The 15147-nt window shown below is 34.6% G+C and overlaps 1 protein-coding gene across 1 annotated transcript; it reads left to right on the top strand.

The window, feature by feature from the left end:
- The first annotated feature begins 7302 nt into the window (after positions 1-7302).
- Positions 7303-10675, top strand: LOC107929832 (putative cysteine-rich receptor-like protein kinase 30). The gene is made up of 7 exons (XM_016861350.2): positions 7303-8159; positions 8654-8782; positions 8862-9055; positions 9125-9335; positions 9441-9678; positions 10028-10158; positions 10248-10675. The coding sequence occupies exons 1-7, from the start codon at positions 7427-7429 to the stop codon at positions 10271-10273; spliced, it is 1662 nt and encodes a 553-aa protein (XP_016716839.1). The 5' UTR covers positions 7303-7426; the 3' UTR covers positions 10274-10675.
- Positions 10676-15147: the final 4472 nt, after the last annotated feature.

Raw genomic sequence — 15147 nt, 5'->3', positions numbered from 1 at the left:
AATCCCTCGAATGTGTGCCATAACTGGGTGTGTGTTAGGTATGATTAAGGTTCCGTCGCACTATTTGGGTTGGCGGCTCAACTAGGACTTCGGCCTCGTCTTCATGTGCACATCGAGGTTGATTGCTGACCTCATATCATTCCTTTATGGATGATTAGGACCGTGTCCCAGCTGCCTATAGTGCATCCTCCATTGATCGAGTCGACGTTTGCAAGGATAACCTAGCTCAAAAGAACAACGATGTTGGGGGTGTTTGAGACATTATCAACGGACCACTATATGGTGTTCCATGGGGTGATCCGCATGGAGCGTGTAATACAATGTAGGGGGTGGCGGCTGTGCAAAATAAATCCCGGCAGAATGTGTCAGTGTAGAGAATGATTGTACGTGTTATGGTGCTGGTGTAAAATAAACCGGTGCATGTTGTGATGATGGTGTAAAATAAAATGAGTTAGTGACAGAAATAAATGAATTATACTGACCGGGAGGTTGCACGACAGAAATAAATGCTGGAATAAAAAATCAATAACTTTGAAATTTATAAACTAATCTCCTCTCCGGTTTCTTGATCTAAAGTTAGTTGGATGTCCTCGAGCCCGACCAGTATATTGCTATGTCCTTGAGCTCGATCGGTATAAACTAATCTTTTCTTCTACCACACACTTTTCACCTCTTCTCCATAAATCATTTTTGGGTGCTAACAATTTCGATCACTGAAAATATTTCCTTAATGTTCGAGGTATTCTTGAGTCGTCGGTGATGCAATATCACTCCGAGTTATACACATTTCATATATCATACCGATTGAGGACCATTACCTCCGAAGCCTATCCCGGGGAAGCCAGGTTCGGGGTGGTTTTGGTTTAAATGATCAAGGGTAGAAGTTTACATGAAGGTCTCAATCGACGACCGTTATGCGGTAATGGATCGAGGTATAACGAGGGAGCCAGTTAACGGTCATTACACGATTCGAGCTCAATCTTTTCGGATACTAAAAAATGATGCCCTAAAAAAATACCATATAGAAGTTTGAGGGCATATTTATACGGAAAAACTTTGAGGCTTCTCGCTATAATCGATGTAATTTTTTTCTTCATTTCCAGGAAATTGGTACCTTTAACCTTCCTTCTTATTAGAAGTCTGACACTGTCATAGACACAAGAGGACTCTCAGGCGGGGAGCGGCTTTTTTGGTGCCGTAAATGTGATGCTCATTTCGGGGCGACGACGATTGTCTTTATTAAACAAGCCATTAATAACTACAACCGATGCCGCGTCGATCCAAGTTTAAACTCTACTATGCCAGAACATCCGTTCTCTACCTGAGAGCCCTCTTGTGTCCACCTCGGTGTCAGCCTTCAGATAAGAATGAAAGTTTAAAGATACCAGTTACTTTGAAACAAAGAAAAAAATTACGTTGATTACACCGAAAGTCCACAAAATTTTTCTGTATGATTATGGTTTCAATCTTATGTGTGGTATATATAGGACATCATTTGCGAGTATCCAAAAAGGTTAAACTTCTGACCGCGTAACGACTGTCACCTGGCCCCTCGGTTATACTTGAACCCATGACCGTATCACAACTGCTAACAGGGACCTTGACTTAGACTTTGGCCCTTGATTGTATCAATGATTATTACCTTGAAACTAGATTTCCCCTGTAACACCCTTCGCCCGTATCCCTCACCGGAACAGGGTTCGAGGTGTTACCCGACTTAAACTCAGTCAATCACACAAAAACTGTGCTGAAAAATTTCAATCAATTTAAAACTTTTCTTTTCACATGCAATCTATCCCATATATGAGCTTACGAGGTCCAAAACATTAAAACCCTATACATGCCATAGACTCGAAATACTAGGATTTACTTACACCGATAACGTGAGCTCGACAGTGTGATAATATCTCCGGTGAACTCCAACCCGAGCAGGTAACTGAAGTAAACAATCTATAAAACAGAGAAATGTAACAATGGAGTAAGCTTTCATAAGCTTAGTAAGTCTTAAGCAATGCAAACAAATAAACGCAATTATACTTCGATTATTTAATTTCTTAAGAGGCCAAATTCTAGGGATATTGCCATCTGGCCGAATATACACAAGCACATAATGCACGTTCAACATTCTTATCACACTTAATCTGAATTCATATACATATTTAAATCAAATACCCTCACATACTTTCACACCCTGACCAGGTGTATCATGATCATAGGTATAGTTTTAACATTTATTCACGTACGTATCACATTACTCACTTATGATTCACTTCAAATCAAACTCACATCTGAGTACATACTGCGTACCTGGCCCACTTTACGTATTAAATGTATTCATTTGACAATCTAGCACGAGGTACCTTAGTCATAGGCTTTTCTCAAATCACCGACATTTCGCCTACTAGGCTCGAGGCCCGATATCATTTCACCAGCTTTATAGCCTGCTAGGCTCGAAAGCCCGAATAGTATCTTACCGATATTATAGTCTACTAAGCTCAAAGGCCCGAATAATCAAATCAACAAGTTCCATATAACATATTCATATCAATTGAGTACTAACATCATTCGAACGTATATAATTATACATTTCAAACACTTTTCTTTCATCTCATTTTCACACTTAACATTTGATAGCTTATGCATAACATTTCACTCAAATTCATTTCAAACTTATCATTCGATTATAAAAGCATATTGCATATTTACCAACATGTTATACTTGCCATTAAGCCATATAAGCATGATACAATACACTATCATTTCATCTTTAACATTCGGCTAAACCCTTATCTTACAAGGAACACCGAATTCACATAACATATCATTTCACCAGCATTACGCCTGCTAGGCACGAAGGCCCGAATACACATCAACGGCACGAAGCCTGCTAGGCACGAAAGCCCGAATATACATCACCGGCACGAAGCCTGCTAGGCACGAAGGCCCGAATACACATCACCGGCAAGAAGCCTGCTAGGCACGAAGGCCCGAATATACATTACCGGCACGAAGCCTGCTAGGCACGAAGGCCAGAATACACATCACCGGCACGAAGCCTGCTAGGCACGAAGGTCCGAATATACATCACCGGCACGAAGCCTGCTAGGCACAAAGGCCCGAATACACATCCCCGGCACGAAGCCTGCTAGGCACAAAGGCCCGAATACACATCACCGGCACGAAGCCTGCTAGGCACGAAGACCCGAATACACATCACTGGCATGAATCCTGCTAGGCACGAAGGCCCGAATATACATCACCGGCACGAAGCCTGTGGGATTTAACCCGGATATTTTACCAGCACGAAGCCTGCGGGTCTTTAAGCCTGGATACACATCAAATATCATGCATATTTAATCATATATTAACACATCTCATTCAACATATCACATTTTCATTTCACCATTCAAACTTAACCCATAGTGACCATTCGACTATAAGTCATATGCATAAATTATTTATCGCGCAACTTAGTTCAAGTAGAACCAAAAGGTCACGATTCATCTAATATATACATATTGCTCACTGATTCACACACAACCTTTCAAATTAGCAATTATAAGATGGTTCCGCACATAGCCCATCCTTATCGATAATTTACGATGGTTTTACCCTTACTCATATATATGTCATAGGCATTTTTACCTATGCTTCTCAATTCATATTCATGATTCAATTCCAATCAATTTAACATGCCTAAGTACATATCGCATATCTGAATAATTTACTTTACGGAACGAATCCACATATCGTATTAGCCCATAGTCTTATAGCACCACACTTTTAATGGTTTACCTCATCGAAGTTTACATTTAATCACTTTAGTGCCAAGCCATATTCGGCTACCACAAAGGACTAATAATAATAATTTTATACACATCATGGTTTCCTTTAAGTATTTAATAATCACAAATCGTGATATCTCCACCAGCACATATACGGCATAGTTTATTCATTGTAACACTCATTTAGTGCATCAAATTTCCAAATCCAATTCAACTTAAGCATAATAGCCATAATCGGCTTATAGCCTTAAATCATTACATATTCGGCACATTAACTAAATAAAATTTACATTCCCTTTACCATATTAATTTAACTCTTGGGCATATAAAAAGGAATCAAGCTTAAACACTTAAGAACTTACCTCAAATATTGCCGAACGATTACAACGGCTATTCGATTACTTTCTCTTTTCTCTTATCCGAATTTGCCCCTCTATGCTCTTGAGCTTAAAATTTAAAGATTTTAAATTAGTCATTATTCGACTATTCAAGCATCACTTTCAAAATATAATATATATATATTCAAATTTCACACCTACTGATCATAGTAAGCTTATAAGAAATCAATATGCAACTCATTAACAAATTTTTGTCAATGTTTACCACATAATCATAATTTCACTGCAAGCTGTTTTCCCGAGCAACAGTCACTAAATCATTTATAACTGGAGCTACGAAACTCCAAATCAAGTTCCGTTAATTTTATATGAAAATAGACCCATATATATTTTACCCAAAAAATTTTCAGGATTTTTGGTTTGGCCAATCAATACCAGATTTTTCTTAAAGTTTCCCTTATTTCACTGCTTGACTAATCTGACCACTCTTCACCACGAATCAAATTTCTCATTGTACAGAATTAAAAATATGTTCTCGTTTATTTAATTTGAAACTAGACTCATTAAGGAGTCTAAGCATATAAACTTAATCTTATAACCATTTTTTTACAATTTATAATGATTTTATAAAAATAGAACAGAGGATCTAGAAGTCATTCTGACCCTGTCCCACATCACTTCAAATATCTCATCATCGGAAATTCTTTTGCTTACACAGTTTCTTTTATAAGAAACTAGACTCATTAAGATTTAATTACATAATTTATTCAGCTTCTAACTCATCTCCCACAATTTATGGTGATTTTCCAAAATCACGTTACTGCTGCTATCTCAAGCAGATTTATTACCAATTCACTCTTTCACACATACCTTGCATGCATGTTATTTAAACATGCATATCACAAATCAATCATCACATACCTATAACTTCACTTAAGCATAATCTTCCTTTCATCATTTTAAAGCACAACATTACTCAATATTATCCAAGTTCACATTCGGCCATAATACACACAACATGTTAGCCGATTTCCCCCCTTAGCATCTAAGGCACATGCATGCTCATTTGCTTGGCTCAACTTCATCTATTCTCCATTTTTTATCAAAAGAACATGAAACAACAACCATTTCTCTCATTTCCATTCATGACTGAATGCTCACAACATAACCAAAAATAAAAAATATGCTTCATGGGTTAAGGTAGAAACAAGAAAAACCCATGAACATCAAACTAGAAGCAAAGCACCATGAACTCACCTTGGATTTTCTTCCCCAAGTGACTGAACATTCAAGAGCTCTTTTCTTCTCCTTTCTCTTCTATTTTCGGCTACCATGAACAAGGATGGACAAACTTTTCCCTTCCATCATTTTGTTATTTTTAGTCTTTATTTTATGACATAAAATGACACATATCAATTAGTACCATAACTTCATGTCTTAAATTATTATTATCTAATGCACATGTTGCTTCCCACCAACATCATGGCCGGCCACTACACATAAAATGGGGAGTTTGACATACAAATCCTCCCATTTTACACTACAAATTATTTGCCCACTACAATTTGGCCTATAGCATTTTCAGAAATTTTCACATAGGTCCTATTTCATAATTTTACTCTCAAATGACAAAATCAAAGCATGAAATTTTCACACATGCACTTTCACATATAATAAACACAGAGTATAACATTTAATTATTTCTGTGACTCAGTTTTGTGATCCCGAAACCACTTTCTGACTAGGGCCAAATTAGGGCTGTCACATCCCCACGATGAGTTTTTGAGGTGATGGTCTTATCCCGCCATGATATATGAAATGTATGTATTCTGAGGCGTGTTATCACATCCTCAACCCCTCAAATCTACCTATGAACTTTCGCGATTTCAGTCGAAAACCCTAAACCCTAGAATATATACCAAGCCTTAAACCCTAACTCTAAAAGAATAAAAATGGTTAGGGTTTTTAGGAGAGAGAAAGAGAAAGTGTGCCCAGTTGAGTGCGTTTTCCTGCCACCTATGCAGAAAGAGTGCCCAGTTGAATGGCTTTCCCTTTCTCTTTCTTAAAAACTACCTATTTCCCTAAATAAAAAAATAACCCAAAGGCCTAATTAAAAAAAAAAACTCGGCTTATACTACTATTTTAGCCTTTAGAAAAAGTCAAATAGCTTTTTTTTAATGAAAAAATCAAAATAATTATAAAAAAGTTCATAAGAATTAAAAAAATGGAGTATACGGGGTAGCCATGCGCACTCCCATGTTTAAAAGTTTAAAGTTTTAGTTAATATTTCTATTAAATAACAATTTGGCTCTTCATGAAAGTTAGGTGTTCAAATTCTAACTCCTTTTAAAATGTTGAGGATTAAATTTATCCCATAAAAAAGAATAAAAACTAAATTACCAAAAGATATAAACATTAAAGACTAAATTTATCATCATGTCATTCTTTTATTAAGTTTTGGGTAATATTATTTTTGGGCATCCCTATTTAATTGCAATTTCTTTTATGGACCCTATTATATTCCATTTCAGTATAACCAAATAGAGGTGTGCATGGGCCGGGCCGGGCCGGGCTCAGACAAAATTTTAGACTCGTTTCCTAGGCCCGGGCCCAGCCCGGCCTGAAATAAAATTGTTAAGCCCGAGCTCGGCCCAGCCCATATTAATTTTTTTAACTTATTTCATTAAATAAAAAAATTTAAAATATAATAAATCAAATACATTTAAAATAAATATTAAAACAAGAAATAAATAAAAAATAATACTAAAACAATTCTTAAAATAATACACAAATTGAAAATATAATAAAAAGTGATTATATTAAAATTGAAAATAAAATGTAAATATGATTAAAAATAAAAAATATATATATTTAGTATATAATATGGGCCAAAAAAGTTTTGTTCGAGCCCGGCCCGTTTAGAAAACGGGCCTTGTTTTTTTGCTCAAATCCATATTTCAGATTTATATTTTTACTCGAACCCTTTAATTTTTTGGGCGGGCCTTCGGGCCAGACCGAGCTGGATAGTCCGGCCCATGCACACCTATATAACCAACCTAAGAAAGATAAATTATCGTAGAAATAGGATGAGTGACGGATCACGTAGTTTGGATCCATAAGAACGAAATTATTCATTTAATATTTCCCTTCATTTGATTATAAAACTTTTGACTTAAACATGTAAAAAAGGAAATTCCAGAGCGTGGAAACGTGGAGGAAGATCGCTTTTTTCCCCAGCATAAAATGAAGAAGACAGATGAACATTAACAATTTGTATTGGGAAATTAACGTAGAGTTCGTGTGATGTGGGTTAATGTTCTCGCTTTTCTTCTCACCCATTTGCTCACAGGCATGAGTATAATCTTTAATCAAGACTATGTATGCATAACAGAGTCTGGTAGTTTCACAACCAACAGTAGATATGGTAAAAACCTTGACCATATTCTCGATTCTCTCCCAGATAATGTCTCTAAAAGTGGTGGTTTCTTTACTGCCACCGCTGGCCAAGACTCCAACAAAGCTTACGCTCTTGGGCTGTGCAGTGGAGACTTAAATCCACACGATTGTTATGGCCTTGTGAAATCCGCTGTTCGTGATCTCAGAGATAAATGTCCCGACCATAAAGAAGCCATTTCATGGTCTGGTGATCCCGCATGTATTGTACGCTATGCAAATCGCCCCTTTTTTGGAATCCTGGAGCTAGAGCCTACTACTGCTGGCACTATCACGCAGGACATCGGCTCCAACTTACCACGATTTGATACGATTTGGGAGAGTTTGACGGACCGTTTGGTGAGAAACGCTTCCAACGGCTCTTTTAGTCGTAAATATGCAACTGGGGAAGCATATTTGACAGTATCTCAAAACATAAATGCACAAATGCAGTGCACTCCAGACATATCACAGGAGGAATGTGATTCCTGCCTGCGGGCAGCCAAGAGTTCCTTTAAAGAATGTTGCCATGGGAAGCAAGGAGGTTATGTTCAGAAGCCTAACTGTATGTTCACATTCGACTTGATTCCCACAATTACACAAGGTTAGTACGCATCTAATTAAAGTAAATGAAAAATCTACTACTACTCTTATCTCTTTTTATCTTCTTCTAGTTGTCAAATATTATACTTATAGACTGCAAAATTAAAAATTTGAAATATAGAAACCAAGCATTCATCCAATCTTTAATATGGTTTGCGAGCCTTCTTTTCTATTCCTTCTTACCCTCATCATCTCTGATTGCATTTGGATCAAACAAAAAAAACTGCAGGCTTTCCTTCTCCTTTTCTTTTGTTAGAACAAAAGAAATGACAATTCAATAGTTGACTGATTGAGTGGGTTAGCCAATCAATTTCTCTTGTATTCATCCAATGTGGAGATGGGTTGTCAGCACACTTAGCATCTAGTCTATACAATGTCCTAGGAAATGAGTTGCAAGTTGTGATTTGTTGTTTCGAAAGGGTAGTGAGTAGTTGTGTTTCTTGTTAATTACATGTAGTTTTGAAGATTTTGATAAGATCTGTTTATCTTGGAAAGACCAAAAACCAGAGAAGAATCAGAACAAATCAATCTGGGTTCCACTTGGTGAAAGTTCATCGGCGATTCTTGGACTAGCTTTGGTTTCTGCTTGCTGTATCTTCCTATGGAAAAGGACAAACATTCAAGGTATGCACTATTAGATCATGTTGACATTTTTCCAATTTTGGATATAATCTTACGCCAATCACATTATATCTTATTACAGGGGATAAAGAAGATAGCCAAGAAGTTCAATTACTTGACTTGTTTATCGGAAGCGGGAATCATGAGAACTCAAGCGAAAATGTTGAAACATCTCAAGAGTTTCCTTCAATTAAATTGGATATTTTACTAGCAGCGACCACTAATTTTTGTGATGAAAATAAGCTGGGACAAGGTGGATTTGGCCCTGTGTACAAGGTAATTATGATTAGAATTTTCTTTATGATGAAGCCTACAAAGTATACATGTTTATATGTTAATTTCCAGGGCGCACTAGCAGATGGAAACGAAATTGCAGTTAAAAGGCTTTCAAGAGCTTCTAGTCAAGGGCTGCTTGAGTTCAAAAATGAAGTCATGTTAATTGCCAAATTACAACATAGAAATCTTGTGAGGCTCTTAGGATGTTGCTTAGAGAAAAATGAAAAGTTACTTGTATATGAATTCATGCCGAATAGAAGTCTTGACCTGTTCCTATTTGGTTTGAGCCTTAAACCTTTAAATAACGACATTTTTCTTTATACATAAACTAAATGAATTTGAATATTTAACTAATATATATATATTTTTTTGGAGCATTTATTAGATTCAAGTTTGGCTACACAATTGTCTTGGCAAAAGAGATTCAATATTATTAAAGGAACTGCCCGAGGTATCATGTATCTGCATGAGGATTCTCATCTTAGAGTCATCCATAGAGACCTTAAAGCAAGTAATGTTTTACTTGATCATGAGATGAATCCAAAAATTTCAGACTTTGGCATGGCAAAAATATTTTGTGGAGATCAAAATGAAGCAAATACAAATAGAGTAGTGGGAACATAGTAAGTGTTATGGATTCTTCCCAACTTGTTCTCTTTCTTTTGTAATTTGACATTTTATTGTTCATTGTCTCCGATTTCAACTTAATGAGATATATAAAAATCTTCAACTAATTAGTATTTAACTTGTTAAAAGAAAAAAAAGATTTATCCTCTACTTCAAAGTCATGCAAGATAGAAGGATCCCGTGCAATTAATGATTTATTGTATAACAAAACTAACATGGGTTGTTATTGAAGGCATCTTTTATTTGATTGAGACACATTGAAGAAAAGGTTTGCTTCTTTGTAAAGTTGTTTATGATTATCTAATTTTGTTTTAATCTTTCTTTGTTTTTTATGAACTAAAATAGTGGATACGTGGCGCCGGAATATGCTATGGAAGGACTCTTTTCTGTCAAATCAGATGTGTTTAGTTTTGGAGTAATTTTGTTGGAGATTATAAGTGGAAAAAAGAATAACGGGTTTCATCTTTCAGAACATGGTGAAAGCCTTTTGAGTCCTATTCTATCTTCAATGAATAGATTAACACTATATTATATATGTTTGGCTAATTCTATGTAATAATTGTAGGCATGGAAATTATGGTCAAAAGGTGAAGGAATGAAACTAATAGATGAGCATTTTGCTGGTTCAAGTGTGCCAACAGAAGTGCTTAAATGCATTCAGATTGGTTTATTGTGCGTGCAAGTAGATCCAGCAAATAGACCAACTCTGTCAACTGTTGTTGCCATGTTGGGAAGTGAGACCATAACGCTTCCTCTACCAGTAGAACCTACATTTTACGTTGGACATTTTGTTGCAGAAGCAATTCAACTCAGTTTCACTGATAGAATATTTTCTGTTAATGAGGTTACGATTTCAAGCATTTCAACTCGATGATTAATTAGTTATTGCATGTTGCTTTTGAAAAATTGTTAATATGCTATTTTATATTGGATGTAAAATACTAAAACGTTTTGCAACTTTTCATTTAAACAACTAGAGATTTTCTTTCATTATATTGTAATGATTTTGGTTTTAATGTATCTTAATGCCATTCAGTTTTTAAAATTTCATCCTTAAATTACTTTTTTACATTAATCCTCAAATTTGAATTTCACTTAATGTCGCCTAAGTTTTAAAAATATATAATTTAATTTCACCTTCCTCGTCTCCTCCAATGTTTTATCTCTGAAAACCCTTACCAAAATCTTCACATTTCAAAGTCTCCTCCAATGTTTTATCTCTGAAAACCCTTACCAAAATCTTCACATTTCAAACTTGGAAGATTGTGCCTCGTTATTCCAGAACCCCATTTTCCTCCACAACCTCTCTTTTTCTTTCTTATTTTCAAAAATTATGGAGATGAAGCATTTATTCTTCATGTAATAAACAAACTTCTTCAGTTGGAGTCAACCCTAATTCAACTATACCACCGTTTTCCTTTCAAATGTAACTCAAGAGTGAGTCTTTAAGTGTGTTTTAATGTTTAGAGTGAAGGACTTTTCTGTTGTTAAGAGCAGTTTTACTACAACCGACTCCGATCTTAACCTTTCTCTTGTTACAAAACATGACAAATCCGTGATTGTCATCGAGTATTTATCGAAAAAATCAATGACCATGAGTTCGTCAGCAAATTTAAACTTGATGGATGGGATTTTAACCTCTAGCTACAGCGAAGAAAGAGTGACGGCCTCCACAATGACCACAAAGTTATTGAGCAAGAATGGGTCGAGGAAATCATTAGATGAAATTGGTGAAACGGGTGGGGGGTTTCGTAAGGAAGGAACTAAAATAAATATCCCTAAAAAGAAATGGTGATGTTTGCTCAAAGAGTTGTTGCAGTCATTGGAGAACGGCGGTACCATGGTGGAGGACGGTGGTCCCTCGTCAAGCATACCGATTTTCTGGCTCTACATTTGCCTTCTTGGCTGTGATGAGATTTGAAGAAAGAGGCAATGTTTTGAAGATTTATATTTTAATACATTTCGGGCTATTAATTTATATGTCCTTTAATATTTTTTTGTTTTGCTCATCAATGATGTGGCAAATTATAAGTCACTCATAGGACTTATGCACAAATAATGCATCAAATATAATTTTATAAAAATAAATTTCAAATATAATTTCATAAAAATAATGCATCAAATTATAAGCCAACTATGTTCCTGTTCTTCTCTTGGTCATCTCACTTTAAAAGTTTTCAATTTAGACATTAATGTTTAAATTTATTTTTATTTTGGTCACCCATTGTTAAATTGATAATGGAAAGACTTTCTCTAACCAATATAATAACACATTTAATCCTCAATACTTACATATTCTATCAATTTGATCTTAATTATAAATAATTCAATAAATTTAACTCTTCACATTTACAAATTCAATCAATTTGATCCTCAAACATCCTAATCAAAGTTTTCAATTTTTAAAACAGAGACATTCCTAATCTACCAAGTGTTTCATTTATGGTTGAAATTATCTAATTCAATATATAACTTTTTTTCTTTATATTTTTAAGAAGTTAGTGATTGAACTTAACTAAACACCATTAAAATAATAGAAACTGTAAATTTTAAAAATATAATATATAAATAAAAATTTATTTTGTAAATTTTTTTTTAGTTTGACTAGCATAACTTTAGTTTTTAATTAATTTAGTAAATGATTTGACACAAAATCAAATTATTAGTGATTCATATTACTTATTGCATATTTAAAAATTAAAAACAAATAATTAAAAATAAATAGAACACATAGTCTCTTAATTAGTTCATAAATTTTAAATAATCATTATCAATGTAACAAAAGGATGGAGGCTTTTCGTCCCCACAAATCCCCTCATTTTGTTACTATATTTTATTTCTTTAACAACTGATGAGATTCGAGTCATATAACTCTAACAATTACAACGTGGTGTAAGCCTTTTGACTTTTGTATGTTTCATATTCTATATTCAATGAATGGATTAACACTATATATATATATTAGGCTAATTCTATGTAATAATTGTAGGCATGGAAATTATGGTCAAAAGGTGAAGGAATGGAACTAATAGATGAGCATCTTGCTCGTTCAAGTGTGCCAATAGAAGTGCTTAAATGCATTAAAATTGGGTTATTATGCGTGCAAGTAGATCCAGAAAACAGACCAACAATGTCAACTGTTGTTGCCATGTTGGGTAGTAAGGCCATAACACTTCCTCGACCAACAGAAATTATATTTTACGTTGGACATTTTGTTGCAGAACCATTTCAACTTAATTCCACTGATAGAATATGTTTTGTTAATGAGGTTACGATTTTCAACATTTCATCTTAATGATTGATTAGTCATTGCATGTGTTTTTTTTCACTATTCCAAAAGTACGATAGCTTTTGAAAAATGATTAAGATGCTCTTTTTTATTAGATGGACAAAACTATACAAACTTACATTAATAACAAATACATACAAACGAGATTAACTAATTTGAGGTTTTAACTTTCTTCAATCTAAATCCGTACGAGGTTTATTTTAATCTAAATAGACAAATTCAATCCATTTAATAATTATACTATTAAATTCAGTCCAAAATTCATATTTTTACAAAATTATAATTTTGCCTCTAATTTTTAACTTCTTTACAATTTAGTCCCTAAGCTCGTAAATTAGAATTTAAGCAATTTCATCCACATTTTATGCTAGACGAATGCACTAGGACGTCTACTAATCCATAAAAATTATCATTTCAAGAATTTAACATAAACTTTTATCACTTTTACGAATAGGTCCCTAAAAAATAATTTCATAAAAAGTCTCTTTACAAAACTTGTTTATTTAATAGCAAAGATTCATATTATCCTATTAAAATTCAAAAATCATGCAAGAACATTCATGGAAAAACCCTAAACCTTTAAAAATTTTGCAAATTAGTCCCTAGACTAGCTAGATTAAGCTAAAACGACTTCAAAAACACAGAATTCATTAAAAACGGGACAAAATTACATACCATGCAATCAAAAATAGCTTGTTCGAACACCCTAGCAAACGTCCATGGGTTTCTTCTTTAAAATTCGGTGGTGGATGACAAATGAAAGATCTAAAGTGATGTGATAACCCGAATTAGGGTCTAATCAGAATAGTGGTTTCGGGACCACAAATTTCGAGATAGAAATAATTATTTTATGATTATTTTGAGGTCTATGATATGATTGCATGATTGTGTGAAAATTTCGTGAAGAAATTTTATGCATAAAGTGCTTAATTTGAAGTTAGGGACTAAATTGAATAAGTTGCAAAACTTGCATTCTAGAAGTTTCTAGTATGAAATTGCTTTGAAATATTAATTAGGAGGTCTTAAATAGCAATTCGACCAATTTCTAAGTTTATGGGCAAAAATTGGACATGGATGGAATTTTTGAAAGTTTAGTAAGAAAGGGCATTTTGGTCATTTGGATATTAACTGAAATAAAATGAGAAAAATAACACAAAAATGATCATCTTCTCCATAAGTTGCTGCTGAATTTTTCTCTCCACCATAGCTAGGGTTTCAACACTTTCAAGCCTTGATTATCAAGAGAAAAGAGATTCGAGTCAAAATCGGGGGAAAAATAAAGTTTACGAGGAATAGGCTCGACTATTCTCATTTTGTATCGAGGTAAGTTCATATGTAAATATTGTAATATAACTGCTACTTTAAATCATTAATGCTATTTATACGATATTATAATTTTTATCATGCAATTCTATGCTTTGTGGTTATTGTTGGACAACATGCAAAAATTTTATGAATTATGTGAAAAATGTGAAAGACTACCGAAGTATCGTCATTGGTATTCCAAGGAGAATGGTAAAGGAGTATGAACAAGGAAAGTCCCATTGAACCTTGCGAATAGATTAGGATATTTAGGCATCCGAACTCGTTGAGTTGAGTTTGAGTTAACTTATGGATGCGAATGTTCGAGCTCGTTGAGTTGAGTCCGAGTTCATGAGATGTAACTAGGCATCCGAGCTCGTTGAGTTGACTCCGAGTTCACTTATGGAAGCGAACGCCCGAGCTCGTTGAGTTGAGTTTGAGTTCGCTTATGGGCGGGTTACATGGTAGCTTGGCTACATATGTGGCACTTATGTGCAAACTTTCCAAGTATCCGAGTTATATTCCGATGTGTTTAACGGGTAAAATTCTAGTGAAACGGAAGAATACTCAAGATGCAAGTGACGTATTGGTAAGTGTTGTGGAATGGGCACTTTGGACAAGTATGTACTTAACCCTCGGGTTGAGACTTAATACGACAACAATAATATGGTAAGATGATGAATGATGAATAGAAATGTGATACATATTTTGGTGATATTATGCTAATGTTGGTTAGTATAATTGCTTTGTTAAGTTATTTTTTATTTGCATGTGGACTTACTAAGCATCTATGCTTACTCCCTCCTTTTCATTCTTTGTAGCTTTGACAAGTCAATTTGGAGATCGGGACGGTCGGAGGCACGCTCACACTATC

This window comes from Gossypium hirsutum, chromosome A06, assembly GCF_007990345.1.
Source record: "Gossypium hirsutum isolate 1008001.06 chromosome A06, Gossypium_hirsutum_v2.1, whole genome shotgun sequence".
In the NCBI taxonomy this organism is placed as follows: domain Eukaryota; kingdom Viridiplantae; phylum Streptophyta; class Magnoliopsida; order Malvales; family Malvaceae; genus Gossypium; species Gossypium hirsutum.
Note: the sequence above shows the minus strand (reverse complement) of the source record. Positions and strands in the feature narration are given on the sequence as shown.